The sequence below is a fragment of the Rhamphochromis longiceps genome, linkage group LG16, assembly GCF_057381845.1.
Source record: "Rhamphochromis longiceps isolate RC_006_pf linkage group LG16, R_longiceps_female_GT1.1, whole genome shotgun sequence".
Classification (NCBI taxonomy): Eukaryota; Metazoa; Chordata; class Actinopteri; order Cichliformes; family Cichlidae; genus Rhamphochromis; species Rhamphochromis longiceps.
The window spans coordinates 7,489,639-7,515,525 of NC_140572.1; the positions used below are offsets into that span (position 1 = coordinate 7,489,639).

At 42.8% G+C, this 25,887-nt stretch overlaps 2 protein-coding genes across 4 annotated transcripts in view; both read left to right on the forward strand.

Annotated features, from left to right (window-relative positions):
• The window catches only part of LOC146650514 (mitogen-activated protein kinase kinase kinase kinase 4-like), a 104,440-nt gene that overhangs the window by 70,161 nt on the left and 8,392 nt on the right, over positions 1-25,887 (forward strand). Inside the window, exons 13-26 of one of the 2 annotated variants that reach the window (XM_085384917.1) lie at positions 256-417; positions 553-639; positions 2,122-2,460; positions 4,328-4,477; positions 7,661-7,942; positions 9,623-9,732; positions 10,613-10,773; positions 10,981-11,078; positions 11,817-11,998; positions 12,971-13,088; positions 13,617-13,961; positions 14,760-14,874; positions 17,991-18,158; positions 18,555-18,698. In XM_085384917.1, the coding sequence (XP_085241043.1) occupies positions 256-417; positions 553-639; positions 2,122-2,460; positions 4,328-4,477; positions 7,661-7,942; positions 9,623-9,732; positions 10,613-10,773; positions 10,981-11,078; positions 11,817-11,998; positions 12,971-13,088; positions 13,617-13,961; positions 14,760-14,874; positions 17,991-18,158; positions 18,555-18,698 (2,461 nt within the window). The remainder of the gene's footprint in view (positions 1-255; positions 418-552; positions 640-2,121; positions 2,461-4,327; positions 4,478-7,660; positions 7,943-9,622; positions 9,733-10,612; positions 10,774-10,980; positions 11,079-11,816; positions 11,999-12,970; positions 13,089-13,616; positions 13,962-14,759; positions 14,875-17,990; positions 18,159-18,554; positions 18,699-25,887) is intronic. The other variant, XM_085384919.1, reaches the window with a different exon arrangement.
• LOC146650515 (uncharacterized) lies at positions 19,631-24,357 on the forward strand. Of its 2 annotated transcripts, none has more exons than XM_085384921.1 (2): positions 19,631-23,630; positions 23,661-24,357. In XM_085384921.1, the coding sequence occupies exons 1-2, from the start codon at positions 23,437-23,439 to the stop codon at positions 24,025-24,027; spliced, it is 561 nt and encodes a 186-aa protein (XP_085241047.1). In that variant the 5' UTR covers positions 19,631-23,436; the 3' UTR covers positions 24,028-24,357. The 2 variants fall into 2 exon arrangements, with proteins under 2 accessions (XP_085241047.1, XP_085241046.1); XM_085384920.1 differs by having other exon boundaries at positions 19,631-23,087; positions 23,187-24,357.

The window sequence follows — 25,887 nt, forward strand, 5'->3', positions numbered from 1 at the left end:
AATAACCATGTGCGCTATACAGCAGTGTGCTGAATGTTTGAACAGGGTTTTAACCGTTTCGTGTGAGTCGCACACTTTGTGGTCTCACGTTGCTTCTCTTACCAATCCAGGTCAAATTTAAATATTAATATTGTGCCAGTCATGCAGATTCTAGTTCAGCACTGATTAGGAAACATGAGGTCAGTGTCTCGTATGACTTGACAAAAATCAGAACTAGGACGACGAGCAGTTTCTTTCTTTTTTTAACTCCTCCAGCAACAACGACGTGAGCGCGAGATGAGGAGGCAGCAGGAGCGTGAGCAGCGCCGGCGCGAGCAGGAGGAGAAGAGGCGCATCGAAGAGATGGAACGACGCCGCAAAGAAGAGGAGGAGCGCAGGAGGGCCGAGGAGGAAAAGAGGAGGGCCGACCGCGAGCAGGTAGGAGGGAATCGACTGGGCAAGACACTGAAAGATTTGTTTTATCAACTTTAATTAGGATTTGTATTAATTTGGATGAACTTTTACACCCACCTTTCTGACATTTAACTAATGGCTGTGGACTCTGACTGACAGGAGTATATACGTCGACAGCTGGAGGAGGAGCAGAGGCACCTGGAGATCCTGCAACAGCAGCTCCTCCATGAACAGGCCATGCTTCTGGTGAGTCACATTCAACTTCATTTTTCCCCCTTTTATCATTTAAAAAAAAAATCTAAATGAGCTTAATGCTGTTTCTACTTTCATGCCCCAAGTGATTTTAATGTTTCTGCAGCTCCCAGGTTGTTAAATTTCCTAACGCAGGTACTTTATTCCTCCGTTACATGAGTTTTCCTGAGTCCATTTGCCTTCTGTGCTAAACTTCATCAAGTTTTTAGAAATAACTTTTGACTTTAGTGAAGCCGAGGGGAGCCGTTAACGGTTGAGGTCAGAGTATAATGAGCGTTCTCAGATTTTGCCGGGGAAATCAGGATGTTTACGAGCCTCTCAGTGAAGGTGATGTCATCAGCAGGAAACTAGTCATCCCACGGAAAGAGAGGGCTTCCCCTCTTCCAGATGTTAAAGGGTCAGGGGAGGCGATACTGATACTCAAACCATGTTGTTATTTTCTTTTTCTTTTTAAAGGATTCTGTTCCTTTTGGGGTTTGGAGCGGATATTCACATAATAAAAGGATATGACCGTTAACATCCTCACTTCCAGTTTCAACCATTACTTAATCTCTGACCATGTGGTTCCTGCATAGTCACCATTCACAAACTCATGCAAAAAACAAGCTGACTTCTATTTAAACTGCGAAACACATTACTTTGAGCTGTATTATAGGGATGAATGTTACATGTTTGAATTAACAACCTATAATTAGATGGAGCCTCTGGCAATGGGCACAACTGTCCCACTGCATAAAACTGTATTAATGCTTCACTGGTTTAATTGCTTTTCACCACAGCAGTCTAACAGGCGTGCAGTTGGACATTTTTTCCCCCACCAGTATCCATCAGATGGTTTAGTTTTTTTGTTTGGTTTTGTTTTGTTTTCGTTTGTTTTTTAGTCTCCTCCCATTTAAATTCTCCACTAAAGCCTGACTTAGCCTGAAACTCAATGTTTTAACAGAGCACATTTTTACACAGTCAAATCACACTGTGAGTTGAATTAGCAGTGTTTCAGTCATAAAGGGTGCATTTAACATTTTTAGGACCTGAGACACTCAGCCTTATAGAAACTAGAATATAAAGCTATGTGTGCCGTGTTTGTTAACAGCTGTGATGTCATTGCTCACAGTTACAGGATATATATTAAATATAAATATATCCTTATATATAAGGATAAATAATATGTAATAAAAGTAAGAAATTAGTTAAAAGCCTTGCAATATTATAATGCCATTACCACCAAGAGCCTTTCAAAACAAAGTGCTCTCTCCATCTCTGATGCTAGCTTCTACACAATAGTTTTCATACAGTCGTATTCCTACAGTCACTGCTGGCATGTGACTCCAAACGGATGGTTGGTGTAACTGTATGGGGTCATCTAAATGGATTCTTAATCCCTTAAAGTATCAAAAAGGACTTTTTTGGACATAGTAAGTGTCGACCAGCCTATGTGTGCTAGCGGTTTTGGTTCAACTTGACCCTCCCTGTACTCAGGAGTACAAATGGCGGGAGCTTGAGGAGCAGCGGCAAGCTCAGAAACTCCAGAGACAGCTGCAGCAGGAGCAGGCCTACCTGCTGTCGCTTCAGCAAAACCAGAACTTGGACAGTAGCAAAACAGCCCAGCAACAGACCCCCAAACCCCCACAGAACCCTGAACCTGACAGGGTAAAGCCTCTGCAAGCCCCTGAGCAGGAAACAACAAAACAACCACAGAACACTGACAGTGAGAAGACACGGCCCAGTCCAGCCTCCAGTCTGGAAAAAACTACAGAAAGCAGGCTACCAGTGGCTGACCTTCAAGGCCCCGCCCCTGACTCTGAGCCAGTCAGAGAGGTGAACCTCGTTAGCTGATCAGTCACAGTGACTGCTTTTAAAATGCTTCCTTTGCTTGTGTATACTCACTCCCGCTGTCTTTAGTGTATCGTGTGTAGATGGTGACGGTGAGCTGATGGTGTGGGGTGAATGGCTTTGTAGACGAGCTCTGTAGCTAGACTGTTTCTAAACTCACATGTCTAATAATTAAACAGGTCCATGACGCACATATATGCCTGTGTTACAGGACCAACAGCAGTTATTTTATCTATTTAGGTGAACTTAAATATGAAGTTCTAATAAATTGAACTCAACTTGAGACCAATCTTTAAAGCAAGATTAAAGCAGGGCTAACTGAGAGAGAAACAGAAACAAAAGGGAGAATAATGGTTAACGTAGGTCCAATATGGAGCATGAAACTGATGTGCTGCACATAGAGTTTATAGTATTGCTAATTTCCAATACTTGTGAAATCCTCATAGGAAAAAAGTTGGGAAACTAAAGAAATTATTATACCAAATACCAACAAACTAATATCTAGATGCAGCATATTCATGTTCACTTCGAGGATTCCTTCAGACTTCCTGAAACATAGAATAAAAAATACAGCCTCTGAGTCTGAAAAGGGCTGCCAATGTTGAAGTGCCTTAAAGGTGCATTCTTTCTAATGGCCAGCAGAGGTCAACTCCTCTGGTTGCAAGATAAGTAAGATTGTACAGAAGCCTGTGAGAAAATGAACCTACTTCTCCCTTTATGCATGAAATCAGTAATCAGTTTTTTAGGGTCTCGATTGCCAAGTTCACATTTTATTAAATAAATCTTGATGCTTCCTTTGCAAATTATAGCCCCATTTCAAGTACAGCAGATGATAAACCAGGGTACAACTTAAAATCCCTGGTTTCTCAGTCAGATCCACCCCCATGCTCCTATCATCTAGTTTCAAAAACACAAGACATCGATATTGAAAGTGACAATCTGGCCTTCAAAGCAGAAGCCCAAACGTTGGTGTCATGGTGGCTATGTCAGCGTTCTGTTTACAGTGTATGAGCAGATGTCATTTGAGCTTTTTCTCGTGAGTTTGCAGTGAAATGCTCACTTGAACAGCTCGTCCCTCTAAAGAAGGACACAACTGGTCTCTAATTATCCTCATGGTAGTCCTTGTCCCCACATTAATAAAAACGAGCCACCTCATTAGTGCTCAGCGTGACTTACAGTCTCTTTCTTCTTTATGGCATTTTGTATCCTTTTTAGTGCCTATTGGGAAGGATAATGACAGAGACGCTAGCCAAATAAAAGCACATCATTGGCCAAAACAGCTCAGAAGCCCTAACATTGGTGAAACAAACAGGATAGTCATCTTTTGATAGTTCAGCCATCATATTTGTCGTAATGATAACACTGTAATCACAAAGTTTCTGATAAAGTGGCAACATGAAGAAAAAAAAATCACAAATGGAAAAGATATCCAAATATCCATTTTGAAGAACAACCCAAACAACATTTCAAAATCTGACTTTCTATGGTGAACCGTGTCCTGGACCTCAGTGTGTGACCTAACCTTTCCTTTGTGAATGTCTTCTCTCCACATGAAAATGCATGACAGTCTTGCTGGTTCCTTCTCGTAGGGATGTGGGAACACTGCGGTGCCAATAACACTGCTGCCTTTGAGGAGGTGCTTTGTTGTCCCTGCTGGTGTGCCTGTATCAGCAGATAACTTTCTGATGTGCTTGAACTACTGCCAGAACAAATCACCTCTTCTCTGTTGGAAGAAACTAACAAACCATAGCGGCTGATGGCTTCTGTCTTTTCTCCTCTTCGTGTACTGACCTGTACCCACCTGTATTCTCAACTTGCTGCTAATGCTGCTGTTTGCACGTGTCCTTCTTAGGCTGACGAGCGATATCGGAAGAACATCCAGGGTTCTCCCCAGGCGGCTCAGACCAAACCACAGCAGCCTCCGGTGCCGCCGCGATCTGAGTCTTCATACCCCAATGGGAACTCTGCTTCTGAGGCCATGCACCGGCCTGTGGAACCACAGGTAAGAGTGACTTCAAACCATTTCTTCTTCTCTTAAACTATTCTGCTTTTACATTTACAGCTGTGAGTTGGTGTCCACTGGATCACTGGACTAGGAACAGTCCACTGGTGATTTACATCTTAAAGGGTGTTGGAGCATATTGAGCAGTGGATGGGGTTATGAGATTATGAGAGAGAGATTCATGTATTTGACAGTTTCATAATGTTTGCATGACACAAGATCTGATTGTAATATCGACTTCCCTTTTTCTACATGGAAGTAGTAATAGTGGAGCTTGGTCGGGCTGAGCATGCCTGAGGACTTTATGGCTGCTAACCTGTCATTCCGTTATGTGAACAAGCCAAATTAGGGCGAGAGTTATTCGTTCCTGGGCCACAGTGTACCGGACGTGATCTGCAGTGGGCATGATAAGCAAAGTCATAGCGTAATGACTTACTCAGTTTTCCCCTCCTTCCTGCAGTCAGTTCACTGTCACTAAAATGAAACATTACTGTCATAAATCAAAGAGCCAAAGCTTAACCACCTTATGTCACTGTGGTATTGTAACCCATAGTTAACATCTTTGTCTGTAAGAAGGCTGTAAAATTAATAATGAATTAATAAGTTGAAACGCACCCTTTGGAGAGCTAGTTCTGACCCTCTGGCCATGTGTTCGACACCCCTGGTTAAGAGTATGCTGTCAGCCTTATATTGCCAAATTGCCTTGCCAACTTTGAGTGGATTTATGATGCTGAAATGTGTTATAGACCCTTGCATGCATGCTTTGAAAAGCTCATTTTTCACAAAATACCGGTTTATTCGAAAAGTCCATTTACCTTCTTAATAACCTGAACATTGCTTCAAGATGTTATCTGTGATTTTTTTCCCCCGATAATAATTCATTAGGTTTCTCCTTCAGGTGACTCGAGGAAAACTGAAATCTTTGCACTTTGGAAGATTTATTGTTTCTCAGTTTAGGAGTTGTTCTGCTTTTTTTCTCTGCCTTCATGGATTGTATCTTTAGCTTTGAGGTCGTTTCATCTGAATAATGTTTCCAACTGTGTGCTGCTGCTGAACTTCTCATGACTCTTTTTAGCCTCGGGCTTGTTATTACCTCAATTTCATTTCCCTCGTTTTAACCAGTTAAAATGTGGAACAGCATAAAACTCTTGACTGATTTGAAAAGAAATCTCCCCTTTTTCACCCAGCTTCCCTGTGGTAATGAAAATCAACCAAGTCCAACCTTCTGCCATAATTAACTCTTGGACTGACAAGTTGTCCTCCCAATATGTAAATGCAAACAAAAGCCCTTTCACCAGATGTGTGTTTACCACAAGGTGTGCAAATGTGTGTGTTTATGGGATTTGCCTGATGCTGTAATGGGGGGTTTGAACATCTCTGCTCTACATGCTGTAACTCCTTATTGTGTGTTGGTGATTAAAACATTCATAATTCATGGGCATCCAAATTTTGCAGGGTGACTCAGGCAGTATTAGTCATTTTCCCAGTGAAGGATTGAGCACACGAAGCATGAATAATCACAGTTCATATAAGTCAATCTGTTTTGGATATGTCACACAGATTACATTATATAGAAATGATGCTGTTATTCAGTAGGATGGGGGTTGTGTTGGCCGCGGGTGTGACGATGTAATTCACTAGAGCGTTATTAACCCATAATGTTAAAAGTGGATTACTCTCATTAACAGAGAGCCTATAGAGTATTCACCACACAAAGGTCTCATATCATGATGCCTAAGGACCGACGTGAGGTATTTTTATTAGCTGCCTTCCTAAAGAAATCTCACTGCTGTCAAATATGGAAACAAAAATTAGTTAAGGTTAAGATGGTGATTATGAATAAGGTGAAAGGCAGGATGTTCAGTGCCCACTATCAAAGTCACATGTTTTCCTCCACTCCCAGCCATGAATGTGTGCATGCTGCGTGGACCGTTGTGGTTCTGTCGGCACGCTTGTTTGCATGTCAGCCTGTTTTTACTCCTTATTCATGCATCATCTCCAGATAATTTTTGAAGGTGATCTAAAAGGACCGTGTAGTATATCAAAAGGACTAAAATGTCCAAAAAAAAAAGCTGACTAAAAGCCAAGCCAGTAAAATCATGACTCAATATTTTTTTTCCTGGATCAATTCAGCTTAATCTCTCCATTCCCTGTGAATTATGTCTTCTTTTATATTTTGTGTCGTTCCCTGATTTATCCAGGCTACCCTTCTTTTTTTTTTTAGTTAAAAGCTTTTACAGTGAAATTTCTGCTCTCCAAAAAAAGGGTGGCCCAGGTGATAACAGGTATGACGTGCAGATATGTCTATTTCACAAGTGCTCCTTCTCCCCTCCTGTTGCACTCTTGGGTTCTTAAGGGGATTTGCAAAGATTTGAGTCTTTGCCTTTAAAATGTCTACAGCTCTTCTTTGATTTTACAGACAAGCTGTGTCAATTTCTAACTGAAATCAGCTTCTGTGGTGTTAAAACGATCTAGTATTTCAGAGCAGTGGTTGTTAACATCGTGTTGGCTTCTGCCAAGTTGTCAGATCAACTCGCCACATCTGACACCGTGTGTTTTTATAAATCATAAATGCTCTGTGCACAAATGACCAAGACTGAAAATCCTTGCATCTGAGCTGAAAGAACATTTCCATCTAGAATCCCTGATTGAACTTAATGCCACTGGAAAAAGTGAATACTGTAGCAGCAAAAGGTTAAATATGTCATCTTCCATCTACTTTAAGAGCATTATAATAAATCTATAATGTAATTATATCCTCTCATTTACATCTATACCAACTGAATGTGCAGAAGAGCTCTTCAGCTGAAGCCTGGCAGCAAGTAGGAGCTAAATGACAGCTGCAGTGTATGGATGTGTCATTCTGTTAAGTCATCGCAGCTTTTCTTTGTTGTTTTTACTTTCTGCTCATTGCTGGATCCTTTTGTGCTGTAAGATCCCTCTCACTGTTCCACATCTAATTATGAATGACCCAAAATAACCTTACAATAACCAGTAGGACCTGCATCGCCCTGATTTCCACATTTGAGAAGTCTAATGTTAGTGTTACTAACATTAGACTTCTCAAATGTGACAAACCCCTTAAAATACCCTACAGTCCCTGAGCTTGTTCCTTGTCTGAATACCCTGCATGCAGACTGACCTGCGCTCCCCCATTGTGTTCTGTTTTGTGTCGTCCGCAAGGTTCGTTCTCATCTGGCTGCTTTAAAGAGCAGCAGCAGCGTGGCCTCATCAAACTCCACTGCCACTCCGCCTGTTGTGTCGCGATCGCACTCCTTCACAGAGCCACTTACCCCTAGCTTTGAAAATCTCCACCTTCAAAACAGCCACGAATCCCGCCGTCACCTTCCATCATCATCATCACCACTATCATCCTCATCATCAACGCCTGCTCGCACTGACCCACACCCCAATCCTCAGCCTAGGCCCCATGAACCAGCCCCTTCAGCGGAGGTCCCACCGAGGGTAAGGACTAGAAGAAAGAAGCCCAGTGTGGTAGCATTAGTTGAATAAGACAGTCTTCTGTAATTATTTCCCACCATTTTTTTTTTTTTATACAATATCAGAATTTAAACAGCTGTTTTTTTTTTTTTCCTTGTATGGAGACCAAGAAACACGATATCCACTGTATGTGAGGAAATCGGATATTGCAGGGCATTTTAGTCCAATTTTTGCACACAATATCTGACAAAAGAGGAAGTTACTGTGTGGTGAAATTTCTTGTTCATGCAAAAATAGCTGTTAGTTAAAATGCATCACAACATTCAATCCGTGACCGTTCTATAACTCGACTGTTGTTCCACTTATAGGATGAGTCGAGACAGTCTGCCTCATGCTGCTTTCTTCTTCCCTCACCACACTAATTTAGACTTTTGCTGCACCACCGCAAAAAAACATAAAAATAACAAGATGAGGAATGTAAGCATAAGAAGACAGTCGTTTCCTAAGAGAATCCACCCTGTCAATGCAACACAATGGGAAAGCTTCAAGTAAACAATGGTGGACCTCACAAGCAGGTTCAGCCTTAAAATAGAGGAAAATGCTACTGAGAAAAGATTGACCAATCAGTAACATCAGCTCATACTGTTTCCATGTTGTCCCTAACTTAAACTCTTAAATAAATAAATGGCTGAAGGTTCTGTTGTGCATGGCTGTGTTGCTCTGCTCTGCGTTGGCTTCACTGAATTTACATGTGACTGATTTAGGGGAAAATGTGCCTCACATGCGTGACCTGTGACTACGATGAAGGCTTTAGTTGGCGTACCTACATTTATACATTTCAAGTTAGATACTGTAAGAACACAACAGGCAGTCACGTCAGAGATGCGCAGCTCATAAGCAGCAGAGATGCAGTACGCATAGATCCTGTGTTTTTGTTTCAGTCACGTCATCACCAACCTGAAATGTGAGCTTGTTGGTGCGTTGTTTAAACAAACCCAGCTGTTTAATTTAGTCTGATGTGAACACAGTTATTGTGTATTCTATTAGAAGGCAGTCTACTCCCCCTTACATGAAAGATAATAAGATTACTTATCCTGACAGTACCAGAACAACATTTAAGCTCGTTACAAGATTTGTACCAACTGTCTAGCTTCCAAAGCTGCTACTTTTTATTTTAACACTTTTGTTTTATGCTTGCTAAACTCATGAATACTAAAACACTTCAGTTACTCACACCTTCCCCCTGATAATTCTGATATCCTTCTAATATGTGACAATTATTACTTGTTGGACATTTTTTAAGCTTTGGGTGTAATTTTACTGCCAAGTCAGACTTTAAATTGACTGACTGGAGCTTTCATCTCTGGGCCAGAATTAATTACACACAATCTGTACTTTTATATCACTGAGTGAAAGGTATCTCTACAAAATCAGTAAAGGTTATGAATCTCTATTTTCTCTAGTTTCTATTTGGGAATCCAGTCTGACGATTAGTCCAGCCAAATAATGTGTTTACCTTAGTCATCCTGACATGTTGTGGTATAGCTACTAGTTCTGAAGTTTTCCAGTGGATTAAAATGGTGACACACTCATGTGACGGTGAAGTTTAAAAATATGTGATTTGCATATTCAGGGCACATGACAGCACATCGATGCCTAAAATGTGTGTATTTGTAAGCTGGTTACTGTTTTTATCATGAAAAGGTTCCCGTCAGGACTACATCAAGGTCACCAGTGTTGCCGAGGCGAGATTCGCCTCATCACCTTGGCAACGCCGTACACAGCAGCCACGCAGCACAACACAATGCTGCCAGGTAAACTTTAGTAACCTGTGTTGTGTAAATGTGTTTCCTTTCTTTGCTTTACTACTGCATTCTTCTTCTTGCAGTCTTTGTTGTTGTTTTTTTTTCATTTCCAAAATTTGGAAACGTGCCCTTTAAACGATATGGCTGACATTCTAGATATGTGATATTTAGAAAAGAAAAGCCAAGCTTGCTATTTTTAAAAAGCATCTGTGTAGTATGACACGTGAGTCTTCTTTGAAATAACAAAAATATAATTCGTTAAACGACAGGAACTGGGCCCAGAATAGTACCCTGTGGCACTCCACCAGTGTCTTAAGCAGGAGACTGGATTCAACGTGCTTCAGAGCACGTTGAATCCAGTCTCCTGTTTTCAACTCTGCAATTACAAAGACATCCAGAAAGAAAAGACTTTCACGAAGGCTGTGCAAAAACACTTCATTTAGTGATGGATCTGATCTGACAAATTAATTCAGCGTCTTCACTGTCTGTGCTGTTGCAGTCCCAGTCTGCGGAGTTGTGTGGGAGGCTTTATGTAATAGTTCTAGCTGTCTAACCTTGTTGTCTCTACTTCTATAGTTGTGTGTAAATGTGTGTCTCTATTTTCAAACCACAAACCTTTTCATGGAGTGCCATCTCTCTTCCTTCCTCTTTACCCTGCAGTGCTGTTTTTAATATCTAAAACTCTTGGCTTTCTGTAATTTCAAGTGTTTAGCGTTTTTACACTGCTCATTAAGAACTTTAACTGTAATCCAATAACATGTCAGTAATAATTAGCAAATTTAAGAAGTTAAATTAGCTGTGCTTTATTTATAACATTTTAATTTGCTGTTTAAAAGTTTCTGTATCTATGATAGTTTACCTGACTCTCTTGACTCTGTTGCCTCTGCAGTGCAGCGGAGCCTCGGCTGCTGTGGGAACGAGTGGAGAAACTGGTTCCCAGAACGACCAGTAATACTGGCAGCGGAGGCTCCAGTTCCTCTAGCAGCTCCAGTAACTCCAGCTCTCAGCCCGGTTCTCACTGTGGCTCAGGAGAGAGGTTCAGGGCCCGCTGTGAGTTCACACATATGTTAACCAAGTCAGCAATTAGAAACATGCAGGAGGTGGACAAAACAAACAACTAAAAAATCACCTCAAAAAATAGCTGTGCTAAAGTGTGTAATAACATGTAGGTGAAATCACTAACAACATTAGTTAAACGTGTAGATTTTATTCCAACATTTTCCAACATGCTGACCTTATCACCTCCACCTCCTTTAGCCTCTTCTAAATCGGAGGGTTCACCCCTCCAGCGGCCAGAGAATGCTGGGAAAAAACCAGAGGAGAGGAGGGACGTGCTCAGGCCGAACAGATCAGCGGTGAGAGTGGACCCGGAGCTGACTAGCCAGTAGCTCACTAGGCGGGATGGGTTTAGTTAAATTCTGTGTGCGTGGTGACTGTTACATGTTGCGTCCAGTTAGTTGCTGTTAGATAGATGGAGAGTGTGATTATTAACAAATTGTGACAGGGATCTTGCTGCTTGAGTCTTTTTTGTGTGTGGGTATATGAATGAAAATAAACTGACTGGTCTGCTCAGGCTAAGAAATGCTTGTTTTATCTTTGGATTGAGCTTATTGGCTGAAGGGGTCTACTGCACGTATTATTCGCATTCTCTTCTCAGCGGTCTCTTCCTCAGCGGTGGTCTTTTTAACTCATGGCTTCTCTTAACTTAATAAATTAACTATTTTTTCTGAGCTGGTTTAATTTTTCATCTTTGCAGCTCTAACAACTGTTTCATTATTAGAATTAATCCACTAACCTTACCTACTGTAGCTTGAGGAGCACCAGCTGTACTGCTCTGGAGTCATCTCTTTTTTCTCTTTTGGCTTTGCTCTTCCGTTGGTTTCTCATTGGCCGGCGCACATCTATAACCATTCTTCTTCTCCAGCAGCTTTCTCTTTCCTGCGTTTCTTAAGCAAGATTAACAGCAAATCTTACGTAGTGCCCCTTGCTATTTGCATGTAATATGCAGTGATGAAGAACGGACAATACATCAGCAGAGCAAGAATGACTGAACACATTAAAACACGGTTCACTTTTTATGTCTCGGCTTCTAGGACCTGACGGCTCTGGCCAAAGAACTGCGTGCCGTGGATGATGTTCGCCCCCCAAATAAGGTGACAGATTACCCTTCATCCTCCAGTGAAGACTCGGACACCACTGACGAAGATGACGATGAAGAGGTGGATCAGGAGGCAGGTGAAGAGTCGACCTCTGGCCCGGAGGACTCCAGAGCTGTGTATGTACACAACGTTCCTGCAGGCTTTACACTTTCAGAGAAGAATTCATCGGTTCGGGTTAATGGATGAGATTATGCTCCTGCTTAGCAGAGATGCATTTTGATTTATCTGAAAGTTTTTTTTAGGCAAGTTAAGCCAGACTGCAGTCGTCTTGGTAATGCCTGCAGGCTGACAGGACCAGCCCTGTCTAAATAAGGAGGAGCCTTGTGTGCATAAAACAAAGCAGAAAGTCTGCAGTCACCAGTCAAATCACATTTTATTTTCTTTAATCAAATGCTGTACTACTATTAAACATTTAAGCTTTAAGTCCAGATACTATCTAAAGCACAAGTACACACTGGAGTAGTTGCACACTCTTAATATCATATCCTCTACAAAGAAAACAACAAATGTATTGATAAGAAGATCACCTCAGTTTTAACTATATGTATTTAATTTGTGTGATATACTGGGATATTTATAATTGGAGCTATTTTTTTATATTCTGTTACATTTTGTAATATACTGGATTATTTCATTTCATTTAGTTATTGTTCTTACTGTTCTGGAGCAACTGTGACCACATAATTTCCTCTGGGATTAATAAAGTATTCTGATTCTGATTCCCGAGATGATCAACATGCCACAGGACTTAAACTAATGTCACACTTAGTCATATTATGGGTGTAGACAGCACATTCACCTACACCTGTATTACAGCGAGATGTAGAAAGCCTCCTAGAGCACAGTAGAGACTGCTTTGAGCCTATGTGCAGAGGACATTTGGCTAATTTGTTGTCAGGCAAGCTGTTTGTTGGCTCGTTGGGTAAAGTCCGGGGCAACCATCACCTTCGGCTCTGCAGAGTACCTTTGAGTGCCGTGTCTGTCTTTTATAAAGCTGCTTTTTCTCATGGCTTGCACGGGTGTGTAAAACCATATTGGAGCCCAAACATGATGTGTTTGTGTTGAACTTCTCCTCCCCTCACCTGCAGTTCTTCTCGGCTGAGTAACGGAGAAACGGAGTCTGTGAAAACCATGATCGTCCACGAAGAGGGCGAGAGTGACGCGGGCACAACGCCATGCAAAGACAGCACGCTGATTGTCAGACAGGTACTGGGAGATCGGAAAAAGAACAACCAATCGTTCACCTCGTACTTTTTAGCTTTCCCTTTATTTGTACATTTTGTTTGTTCATACCCCGACAGTTTATCCATTTTGTTTGTATGTTTCGTTGGTCATGTTCTTACTTTTTGGCCAGTGGATAGCAACTCAGTGTTAAGAAATGAAGCATAAAAGGCTGACAGAGTTTAATAATGCATACAGAGAAGTGTTGAACAATTTCAGACATTTAACTTTTAAAAAGCCATTTGATCAGGTGACAGAAAAAGAATCAGGTACGTAGGTCATCTTCACATACATTTAGGACCAATGCACACTACAAAAGGTCAGTTTAAGTAATTTTGGGGCATTACGAAAGTATTATCTTACCATGTAATCAACTGCTAACAAGAGTTTTCTTTCCGCCTGTAGAATAGCCGCTCTAGTATACCCTTTGTTCTAGCTAATACCTTCCCTTCCCCTGAACTCATCAGGAACACATCTAGACCCAAAGCTGTGTACCCCTCTTTCTACTTCCAGAGTGCAGGTGACAACAGAAAGCGTACGGGCCCTGGCCCAGGCCAAACGCAGACACCTGGCATGCATGCAGGCTTTGCCCCGAGCCCCGGCTCGGTGTCGCTCCAGGGCCTCGCTCACCACACCCCCAGCCCCCACCACCATCATCATCACCATCATCACCCCATACAGCATTCGGACAGGAATGGCTTTGCTGGTCGCATCCACCATCTCCCAGACTTGATCCAGCAGAGCCACCATTCCTCCCCCTCCTCCTCTGCATCCAACTCCCCTTCCTCTTCCAGCCTTGCCAGTCCCTCGTCCATGTCCCCACAGAGTCCCTTGGACAAGCTTGGCATCCTCACAGAGGTATGTCTTCAAGTCCCAACGCAGACACTGGCTTAGGGTATTCATTTCTTGCACAGGAGTGTCAAAGGGAGCTTTTATAATTATTGCCATCTATAACACTGTAACTCCCCAAAACAACTAAAATCATTCAAATAAATAAGATGAGTGCTCGTTTTTTGTTTGTTTGTTTTTTCAGTTTTTCAGATTTTGACACACCATCTCTCTACAGAGAGATGCTCGTGTTGGTGGAAGCTTGCATTTTTGTGAATATCTCCTTGATATATTTATTATCACAACAGATCTGTTAGCTCAGTTTTTGGGGGTTTTTTGTTTTATTTTGTTTTTGCCAGAGTTGTCTTTTGTCTTAAAAGCATTCCTCAAAACATTTAAATCAATTTTTATGCCTTGATGTTGCCTATTTTCAGCAAACAAGCTATATTCTCACATTCTCCAGACAATAGATGGTAGCACACATGGCAGTTAGGAGTGAAACCGCAAGTATGTTTTCCAAGGAAACACTTTTTAAACGGCATTTTTTTCCCTTTTGTGTTGTTATTGTTTTTTATTTGTTTTGTCAGCAGTATTCATATTTTTTTTAGCCTTCATCATCCTTTTTGCCTGTTTCACTGTTTATAAGTTTACCTCCTGAATGACTGTCCACTGTATTTGCATGCAACACATACCAAAATCCTCAGTTTGTCTGGCTGTGTTTTCACTGTGTTGTTAAGTGTTTCCATTTATCTTTGTCCATAATATCTGCATATGTTTATGGTCTTTGAAAAACAACACTTAAACATTTACAAAACTCCTTCTTTGCAGAGCCAGTCTAGTAACAACATGCAGAAGCACAAGTCTTCTTCCTCCTTCACTCCGTTCATTGACCCACGACTTCTCCAGGTCTCTCCATCCACCGGCAGTGCCCTCAACAATGTCGGTAAGGTCACTTTGTCAACTTAGGTTAAATTAACACTTCCGTGAGAGATGACACGGGGATAAAGGTCACAATAAAGGTCTGCAGGCTCCAGAGTCAAAGAATTATTTCTTAGGCCCACTGAGAAGAGCCTAACTAGATGTTTTACCGCAGGCATAAGACAAATCCAAAAAGCATTTCTGGTTGTTGAATCAAACTTTGAACAAACTATGAGGAAAAGTTGTCACTCTGGAAAAGCTCAAACACAATGACTTCAATTCTGACACAAGCCAACTTTTTACTCACAACTCAAAGTCACTGAATTGGAATAGAAGCTGCAGTTCTGAGGTTTGACTGTCGTTCAGGAGGGAACAGCCCTTCTGAGTACATCCAAAGAGAAATCCCAGAGTGCTTCCCTGACTGAGCTGCACCACTGATCTCATGCTCACACGTGGAGTTCAGGTGCCTCAAAATATGATAGCAAAAATTCCTTAGCTGTTCAGATTGGGACTTGAGTCTGTGATAGGGCTGGGCGATATATCAAAAATTTATCGTTACCGATCGTGACTCTCATCGACGTCATTTTGCCCATGTCGGTAAATTCGGTATTCAAAAAAAAAAAGGAAAGGCATGTGCAGGTTGGCGATGTTCATGTCCCTTTAAGACGCTGTGCTACGTTACAGACTTGACGGGGTGGAGTCACATGACTCTACTACCTGTAACAAGACGAGACACGGGTGAACAAATGGAGGACGATTTAAATGTTGAAGCAGCAGCGACGGAGGTAGAGCTGGTGGAGGAGGAAGAGGAGACGCTTGTTAACAAAAAAATGCATCATCAATCGTTTGGCAACATTTTGGATTCAACAAGGATGATATTGATCAAAAAATTGTTAAATGTAAACTCTGCAAAAAGACTGTTGTGTCAAGTCAAGGTAACACAACCAACCTCTTAATAAATAATATTTATTATTAAACTATTTTGTTTACAAGGGATATACATTTTTTAGAGAGCATGGTTACATATGGTGTCCTACACTTTTTATTTTGTTCAGTTAATAAATCTTAACCACTAAAAGTACTTACTACTATTGTCTTCATTTATTTTCAGTGACATTTTACAGTCCTTTAAAGTGGTAATAGTATAATTGCAATGAATAGGTCTGGGGGGAATAATATTATCAAAATAACTGGAGGAACTATGCTGCCTGCCACAGCCCCATCAAATGAAAAAAAAAACAAAAACGTTTGTTTTTTTGGCACTTGGGGTGGTTATCGTCCAATCATCGTTATCGAGGTTAACTGCTCAATTTATCATGATATTGATTTTAGGCCATATCGCCCAGCCCTAGTCTGTGAGCTTTCAAACAGTTGACTCATATGATGACTGACGGCTGGTTTTCTTTACTTTTCTGACAATTTACAAATGTTTGGGACATTTTAGTCATTCGGATGAATTTTGGTAAACTATTAGTACAGTTATTAAACAACTGAATCAAGGTAATAATGAAAAAAATATAATAATAGTTTAGTGAAATTCATCCAAAACACTAAATATGAAAGAGGGACAGCTCATGTTGAGCAGTTTGGAGGCAAGGCTGAGATGTTTGGAGATATGTAGAGGAGGGAGAGTGGATATATCGGAGAAATGATGCATCTGCCAGCAGGGGAGAAAAATCAGAGAGAAAGATGTAGTGAAGAACATGCAGAAGCTTGGTGTGACAGAGGATGATGAAAGGGACAGGGTGAGATGATGAGCAGATGATCTGCTTTAATGACCATTAATGAGAGCAACTGGAAAAAGAAGAAGGACTGAAAGAGGATAAAAAAACTACTAATGAGGAGCTTTGCAAAATCGACTTTGCCTAAAGGTGAGGTCTTTGAGGCAGTAGGTGTGTGATTGACCATAATCAACTATAATCAACACTAAAGAGATTAATACATGGAGATCTGCTTCAGAAATTAAGGCTTGGTTTAAAATAATATAACTGAGTTATTGTAGTTTACAATAAACATTTTCAAGTGCTGGTCTTTCCCTGGATGCTGAATAAGCATTTGGCCAGGTGAGCGGTAGTATGAACATATAAATGGCTGCAATGGGAATTAATATTAATATCTTCTTGACGACTGGGACTTTTTCTCATATTTCCTCCTCCAAAAGTCATAAAAGAGGTTCATATTGTCCAACACACTTCTTTCAGTAATCATAAGTGAAACAAAGAGATCTTACTTGAATTTTAGTGTGCTAAAAATCATTGTTAGGAAGCTTTTGGTTGTTTATCTTTGCTGATTTAATTGATGATTATCATTCATCATTATTAACAACCAAGTTCGACACAACTTTCGTCCCCAAGCCACCCCCAGTGGTGGCTCTCTGAAAACCGTTCCTCTAGGTTAAACCCACCGCTTCAGTTTTGACTTCGTCTGACTAGCCGCCAGTGTCCACAGCTGCAAACTTGCACTCAGATACACAGAAGCTCTGACAAACACAGCTTCTTCTTTTCAAGGAGTAAAGAGGCTGAGCACATGAAAATGTCATTATCATTAACAAACAAAAAGAGTTGGACTCTGTTTCACTCAGGTCATAGAGTTCATTAGCTATCGTCATTAACAAACAAAGCTTTCTTATCACTACAGCCCTGTTCTCTCATCGTCAAGGCCAAATCTTAAGCCATTACCTCACCTGATGCAGCTGGTGACCAGCCATTGACCCCCTTAAGTATACTAGATTGTTCAGTCAGCATTTAATCACTGATTTGAGGCAGTTAAGTTTTCCTACAGATGCCTGAATCTAGAACCAAATGCATGTAAGAGAGCCGGGTAATGAGTAATCCACAACAGACACCATAAAAACTCACATCAGCTCCCTTTTTTACTGGTTTGAGCGGAGCAGTAGTGGGAATCATTACATTGATATTTATATTTCTGTATCCCATTCCAAACTTTCATACTTACAACATGACCAATTATTCACAGTAATATAAAATGTACATCAATCACACAATATTGATATTCCATTCTTAAATATCACAGTTCACTACACAGCTTTCTAATGCTGATCATGTGACTGACCCTCACCCCGTTCGGTAAACTCTACAATCCTACGCCATCCTACCTAAGCCCTTCCCTTTGACCTTTTAGGCTATGGGAACGATGCCCGGCTGGCAGAGGCACTGAGAGCAGATCCATCCCGGAAGGGCTCCGTGGTCAACGTCAATCCGGTCAACACCCGCCCTCAGAGTGACACCCCAGAGATCCGCAAATACAAGAAGAGGTTCAACTCTGAGATTCTTTGCGCTGCCCTCTGGGGTAAGAACAAAAAGATAGGGCTTAAAAGAAAGGATACTTTAAAATAATTACCCATCAGTTGATCAGACTATGATGTCACTTTGAATAACAGGGTGGGGGTGGGGGGATAATGGGTTCTTAAAGAAAATGCTACTTATTTAATAAGGATTTTTTTGATGTAAATTATTATTAAAGGTAAATTTGTTGTGCCAATGTTTAAGTATTTGTATTAACATTCATCAAAGTCCAGCTTTTTACCAGAAGTTGTAGTTATAAAGGCCTTCACCACATGGTGGCAGCAAAGCTCTAATAAGGCCACATATTAGCGCCGTCAGGCCAAGCAGCAGACCTCCAGTTGAGCTCAGTGGCTTTTTTTGGACGTTATCCTTATGGGCATGTTTGTGCATTTGTGTGTAGGAGTGAACTTACTGGTGGGAACAGAAAGCGGCCTGATGCTGTTGGATCGCAGTGGTCAGGGGAAAGTTTACCCTCTGATTAACCGCCGACGCTTCCAGCAGATGGACGTCCTGGAAGGACTCAATGTCTTGGTCACTATATCAGGTACACAGACAGGCACACTTTAAGCACCCTGATTAGTGCAACTAGAATTAGGAACTGATGAGAGATGGACTGAAACCAACGTCTAAAATTGTGCAGTATAAAGCACAAACTTGCACACAGAGTTACCTTGAAAGTACAGTGCTCGACAAACACCTTGAGCCACCCCTCATTATATTTTGCTAGGAAAATTGGAATTAGGTGTAATGATAAAAGATGTGAAAACAAAGTATATACGTTTTCAAGTAGCCTCAGAAATTAGTATTTAATCTGACCACCTATTAGAATTGAATAGAATAGAATTCAACTTTATTGTCATTGGACATGTCACAAGTACAGGCGACGAAATGCAGTTTGCATCCATCCAGAAGTGCTTTAGCCATGATATAGATATATTACAAATATATATTAGCAATAATATAGATATGTGAGTATATTACAGAAATGGGTCTGTTATAGGTATGAGGGTACAAAATATGGGTCTATTATGGTATGTTATAATGTACACATAATAATGTAATGTAAAAAATAATGTATAACTATAAGTATGTACAGGCTGTAGTGGTGTACAAGCTATGTACAGGCTATGAACAGGATATAAATATGAAAGCTATACAGAAATATGACCTATGCAAGTTGTAAACAGTTGTAGAATTAAAATTATCGTATGTACAGAATGATTATTTATACAGAACTATACAGTAGTGCAGTTAAGATAAGTGAGGGTGTGGATAATTTCTACAGAGGTATATAAAGTGCTAGTGCTTGTGAGTGGTGGTTCAGTCCATGTTATTATTGTGTTTGAGGGTACAGTTGTCCATTGTGTGTGTGTGTATGTTCAGTCCATGAGTTTAACGTGGGTCAGATGTCAGGAGGCAGAGTTCAGGAGTCTGACAGCTGTGGGGAAGAAGCTGTTCCGGTACCTGGTGGTCTTAGTCCGGAGGCTCCTGTAGCGCCTCCCAGAGGGCAGGAGGGTGAAGAGTCCATGTGATGGGTGACTGGGGTCTTTGATGATTTTCCCAGCCCTTTTCAGACACCGCTTCCTGTAGATGTCTTTTATGGCAGGAAGTGGTGCTCCGGCGATGCGCTGGGCAGTTTTCACGACCCTCTGCAACGCCTTCCGGTCCGAGGCAGAGCAGTTCCCGTACCAGACTGTTATACAGTTGGTCAGGATGCTCTCGATGGTGCAGCGATAGAAGTTCACCAGGATGTCTGAGGACAGGTGGTTCTTCCTCAGAGTCCTCAAGAAGAAGAGGCGCTGATGAGCCTTCTTGACCAGCTTGGAGCAGTTGGTCGTCCAGATGAGATCCTCGGAGATGTGGACTCCCAGGAACTTGAAGCTGCTCACACGCTCCACAGCCGTCCCTTTAATGTAGATGGGTGGATGTGGGCCAGCATTCCTCCTGTAGTCCACGATGAGCTCCTTGGTCTTCTCGGTGTTAAGCAGCAGGTTGTTTGTGTCGCACCACTCAGCCAGACGATCCACCTCCTCCCTGTAGGCGGCCTATTATTCTTCAACATAGTCTGAACTCTTCTCCAGGCTTCTTGAAGGACATTCAAAGCTCTTCTTTGGCCACCTCTCTCTCTCTCTCTCAAGTTGATACCACACTGCTTTAATGATGTTGACGTGCTATGACTGATAGTGTTTCATTGTGTTTTTTTGTCCAGCTATGCTTTTACTGCATTGGCAGTGTGCTAAAAAGTGAAGTCACTGCCAATAATGTTTAACATATTGCATTGTGGTTGAAAATCTGGTGGTATTTTCATTTTTACCTCAACTCTTCTGTATGTATGATGATGATTTGGACCAAAATTTTCAAATTTATATTTATCTCTCCATCAGACCTGTTTCCACTGATTTTCAGTCCAGTTCTTGTATAATTTGTCCTTAAGAGTGGCTTCTTGACAGCCACACTTCCACTGAGACCGCTGGTGAGGCTTCATTGTAGAATAGATGGATCAGCTGAAGGTCCAGATACATCTTTCAGGTCCTGTGTCAGGTTTTGCTGGCCTTTTTTCCTGTTTCTTTAAGACTTGACTTTCAGCTATCTGCAAATTCTTTTGTTCTCTACTTGTCAAGTTTTCAGGTAATCACTCTTAAGAATCACTTTGTAGATGAAAAAATATTTTTCGTCAAATATTTTATCAAAGAGCAACAACTTTATTGACTGACTAATGCGTTTCGAAACGCGTTGGTCAGTCAATAAAGTTGTTCCTCTTTCATATTAAGTGTTGCTGGAGTTCCTGCGTTGTGAGTTTTTCATCCCGTCCATGCACCTTGGAAGTAGGCGAAATTGTTCCAGAAATTTCTGCTGTCAAATATTTTATGCCAAACCATTTTATGTTGTGTTTCATTGTATTCATTTTTCCTGGATTCAGCTTCTAGTGACAAAAGATACTATTTAAAATTGAATCTTTGCAAAGCTGTCTTTTATGTTTAGACACAACACTGGCACATCCCAGGAGTTAATGCTTTTTTCATGCTTGAATGATTCACCGACCAGTGATAAGTAGCTCAACAAACAAACTCAGCAAAGCAGCAATTTCAAAATCCTACATTGTCTTGTTTCCAGGTAATTGCATTTACAAGATTTCCAGAGAACTTGACCTCTGACCTTGAGGTCAAGATCACTGAGATTCAAAGTCGTCTGAGAGTTTTAGCAGCTACACCTATGGTATACATTTGAAGCTCCTACATTGCCTTATCTTGAGTTATCGCCTTCACAGACTTGGGTGTCGTTGCTGCCTGCCTAGCGGGGTGATGACAATACCCAATCAGCCTTTTATGACTAAGGAGTAAAAGTGAAAAATTTGGCTGCTTGGAAGTAAAATATTTAAAAAATGAGGGGTGGCTCAAGACTTTTGCACAATACTTCAGTTTGTACATTATGTGGCCAAAAAATGTTCACTTTTCTGCTTGTTCAGCTTAGTCTGCTCAGTATCTGTTTGACCGTCGTTTTCTAGTCTGCTTTCTACTTTCGCACATTGAAAGAGCACCCGCACTCGTACTTCTCCTTTCACAATTTCCCAAATGCACAGAAATGACACAACAGATAATCTGAGTGAAAAGGATATTGAGTAAAACTCTGTTAGCTGAAACCACGTCATGTATGTGCATGCTATGTAACATTGACACACAATTGAGATTTCCATGATGGACGGAAACGTTCTTCCATGTAACTGATTTGCAGTAGATTTCTAGGAGACAGTGTGACAGAAGAAAATTACCAAGATTTCAGCACTCATTACTCTGCAAAATGTTACTGGGTCTTCATAAATCCACTATTATAAACACATTCTGACTAAACTCATAACACAAACACTTACTAGTAAAAGCTCTTGAGTGATTACTCACAGCTTTAGCTGAAAAAGGGACGTGAATCTTGGATAATATTCAAGTTAGGAGTATGAGATTGGAAGTGTGGATTGTAAAAGTTTCCACATCCCTATAAATAAAGGCACATTACAGAGCCGTGAAAAAGTACTGGCTCCCTTCCTGATTTGTTATTTTTTTTGTATATTTGTCACACTTGCATGTTTCAGATCATCAAACAAATTTTAACGGTAGACAAAATGCAGGTTTTAAATGAAAATTTCATGTTCATTAATTCTCAATAAGACAGATTGTCCGAATAATTCAGGGCTACTTCTGCTCTTCCTAAGATCTGGTAGAAAATCAGATCAACAACACGACATGCTGTCCTGCACAAAGGAGAACGAGAACTAGCTCACAGAAATGTTTGGGTATCATTATATTATATATAATCTTTGTTAACTTTACCACAATATAAAACACTTTGCCATTGCTACGTGTCTGAAGCCAGAGATCAATTGTATTGTTCCACAATCAGATAATATGTAAGTTGAACTTTTTGGCAGGCGTGCACAGCGCTGTGTTTGGAGGAAAAAAGGGAAAATCCACTGCAAAGCAAAGCCAAGGCCTCAGTCCAGACATGTTTGAAACTCTAAAACTCCACCATGCAGACATAAAAGACATGCATGTTCTTGTGTGCCTTTCAAGAATTTGGTCATAAATGAAGTGACACAGATGCAGGAGAAAGTTTTCTTAATATCACAGCTGTATTTTTATATAATCGAGGCAAAACAAAACAGGAGCACCAGAAAGACAAAAAACAAAACACGAGTCCAGCACCAAAAAACAATGAAATGAAATACACCATAGCCAAGAAAATGGAGTCCAAAACAGAAGAGTTCAGGGGGCCGACAGCACAGGAGTCCAAACAGTTCAGGGGGGCGACCGTGCGGACGGCAACGGCAGCGACGTGGAAACAGTCCGGGAGGCCGACCGTAAGGAAGGCAACGGCGACGACGACAGCACTGGTCCGGGGGCCAGCCGTGCGGAAGGCAACGGCGGCGACTCAGGCGAAGGGGGTCCGGGGGCCGGCCGCGAGGAAGGCCACGGCGGCGATGTGGAACCAGTTCAGGGGGCCGACCGTGCGGTCGGCAACGGCGGTGACCCAGGCGATGGAGGTCCGGAGGCCGGCCGCGCGGAAGGCAGCGGTGCCGAAATGGACACAGTTCAGGGGGCCGACCGTGCGGAAGGCAACGGTGGAGACTCAGGTGAAGGGAGTCTGGGGGCCGCCCACGACGGCGATGGCGCCTGGCCAGTGGCCTGGCCAGTGGCCTGGAAAGTGGCCGTTTAGCTGCAGACCCAAACGAGGCTGGACCAGGTGACGCTGAAGGCGGAGACACGGAGGCTGGGCCAGGCGAGGACGAAGACATGGAGGCTGGGCCAGGCGAGGACGAAGACACGGAGGCTGGGCCAGGCGACGCTGAAGCAGAGGCTGCAGCTGGCGTGGATGATGAGGCTGCAGCTGGCGTGGATGCAGCTGGCGTGGAAGATGAGGCTGCAGCTGGCGTGGATGATGAGGCTGCAGCTGCGTGGATGATGAGGCTGAAGCTGGACCAGACGAGGCTGACGGCTCTGAAGCTGGACCAGACGAGGCTGAAGGCGGCAGCGTGGAAGCCGGAGACGGAGGCGCTGCAGGCGGCGGCGTGGAAGCCGGAGATGGAGGCGCTGCAGACTGGACGGATCCCTTTGACCCTCCAGCGACGACAGGAGACGAAGGCCGGAGCGGTCCTACGGACCCTCCAGCGACGACAGGAGACGAAGGCCGGAGCGGTCCTACGGACCCTCCAGCGACGACAGGAGACGAAGGCCGGAGCGGTCCTACGGACCCTCCAGCAGAAGTCATCACTAAGCCAGCAGTCATGGAGGCCACTAGCTGACACAAAGGCGACTGGCAATGCACTGAGCACTGGCTCTGCCCAGGCAACGCTGACATGGTGCAGTTCTCAGGTGGCTGCTTAAACTTCAGGGGTCCAGAATCAGCTGGGGACTGAGACCTAGCCTCTGGGGAAGCCCTGGAGCGGCAAACTGTGCCAATGGCGGCTAAACTATGAAAAGCACCTTGAGTTGAAATTAGACTTTCTCCCTGCATGGAGTGAATGAGTGAAACTGGTAATACTGGAGCCTGAACTGCAGGTGACACTGGAAGTGCAGGGGCCTGAACTGCAGGTGACACTGGAGGCTCTGGAAACTGAACTGCAGGTGACTCTGGAGACTGAACTGAAAGTGACGCTGGTGACTCTGGAAACTGAACTGAGGGTGACACTGGAGACAGAACTGAGAGTGGCTGCTGGGCAGTTAACTGAGCTGAGAGTGGCTGCTGGGCAGTTAACTGAGCTGAGAGTGGCTGCTGAGCAGGTGATATGCTGTTCACATAATCATCTGCCGCACAGAACACCGCCCCTGAATGAACAGTCACACAGTCCGAAAACGGAAAAGAGTCCTCACTCACCACAGCCGGCGAATTAGAAGCCCGAACGTCCGGCTGTGGGGTGGCGCGCCGGCGGCGCGATCTGCGTTTCCTCCCCGCAGCTGGCTCCGACGGGCCGGGCAAGATCACATCCGGCGAGTCGGGCAGCGAGGCAGGAGTGGCTGAGAGAAGGTGAGGTGTGTGCCGGAGAAAAGCCTGCATGGTCGGAGGAAGCGATTTTAGAAGCCATGGCAGGCCGGAAAAGAGCCGTTGTAGCCGGTTTTCAACGGTGCGGCGAAGCTCGTACGGAGGATTCTCCAGCCACAGCCCGAGGAGGATCTCCACATTGTAGCTGATGTCATCCTGGAGCTCCTCGGACGGATTGAGTGCCGCAGGGTCCATGCTGGCCAGTTCGTACTGTCACGTCCGGTGTGGCAGACGTGTGGAGTTGTAGAAAGGACCCAAAAGGCGGCAGCTCTGGTGCAGGTGAGTATTTATTTACAGGAGTGGGTACAAACAGCAATGGTGGGTGAACATGAAACCGGAAACCTAAACTGGGTAAAACTAATAAAACAAACCAGAAACGAAGATGCAGGGAGGTCCGGGGAAATACATACGGAGAGACCGAGGGGAAACAACACAGACGAACCAGCAACGACTAAGACAGAAGACAAGACTTAAAAACACTCAGAGAACACAGGGAGATCACACACACAGGTGGGGGACAAAACCCAGAATAATAATAACTACTAAAACATAAACACGGAGTCACAAACTCCGGATCATGACAACACCTTACCTTAAATGTAACTTTTTATTTCAGGTTAGGTTGGTATTAGGGGTGGGTTTTAATAATCGATTCATCGATTAAAATCGATTCTGGCTTGGATAACGTAATATCGATTCATTAAAATCCTGAATCGATTTTTTTATATAAATGTATTTTGCCCAAAATTCCAGAATCTCAGGTGAAACGTCACAAAATTTCAACAACCACCAAACATTTAAAACAGTAAATGAGAGCAGGTACACGGCTTCTGCACAAAGACGTAAACGCAAAGCCCGGACCCGCGGATCAGAATCGGTGAGATGTTGCCTTTCTCACCCGACGGCACGGACACGCTCGGGGCTGAAAGCCGACAGCTCGCTGATTCTGATGTTTCGGCGGGTCCACGCTTTGTGTTTACGCTCTTTTTGCGCTGATTCTAAAGCTGTTAGTTTGATCTCTCTGTGGTGAGAATAAGGCACATTTTTAGTCACACTCACCACAACAACAACCACACACACCTTAGTCACTGTGTTTTAACCCAGCGGGCGTGATTATGAATGCCGTGCAGGTGCGTCCGCCCTCCCTGCACAGCACCGCAGACCACGCCCCACCACACTCTCCAAACAATATTGACCGAACCAGC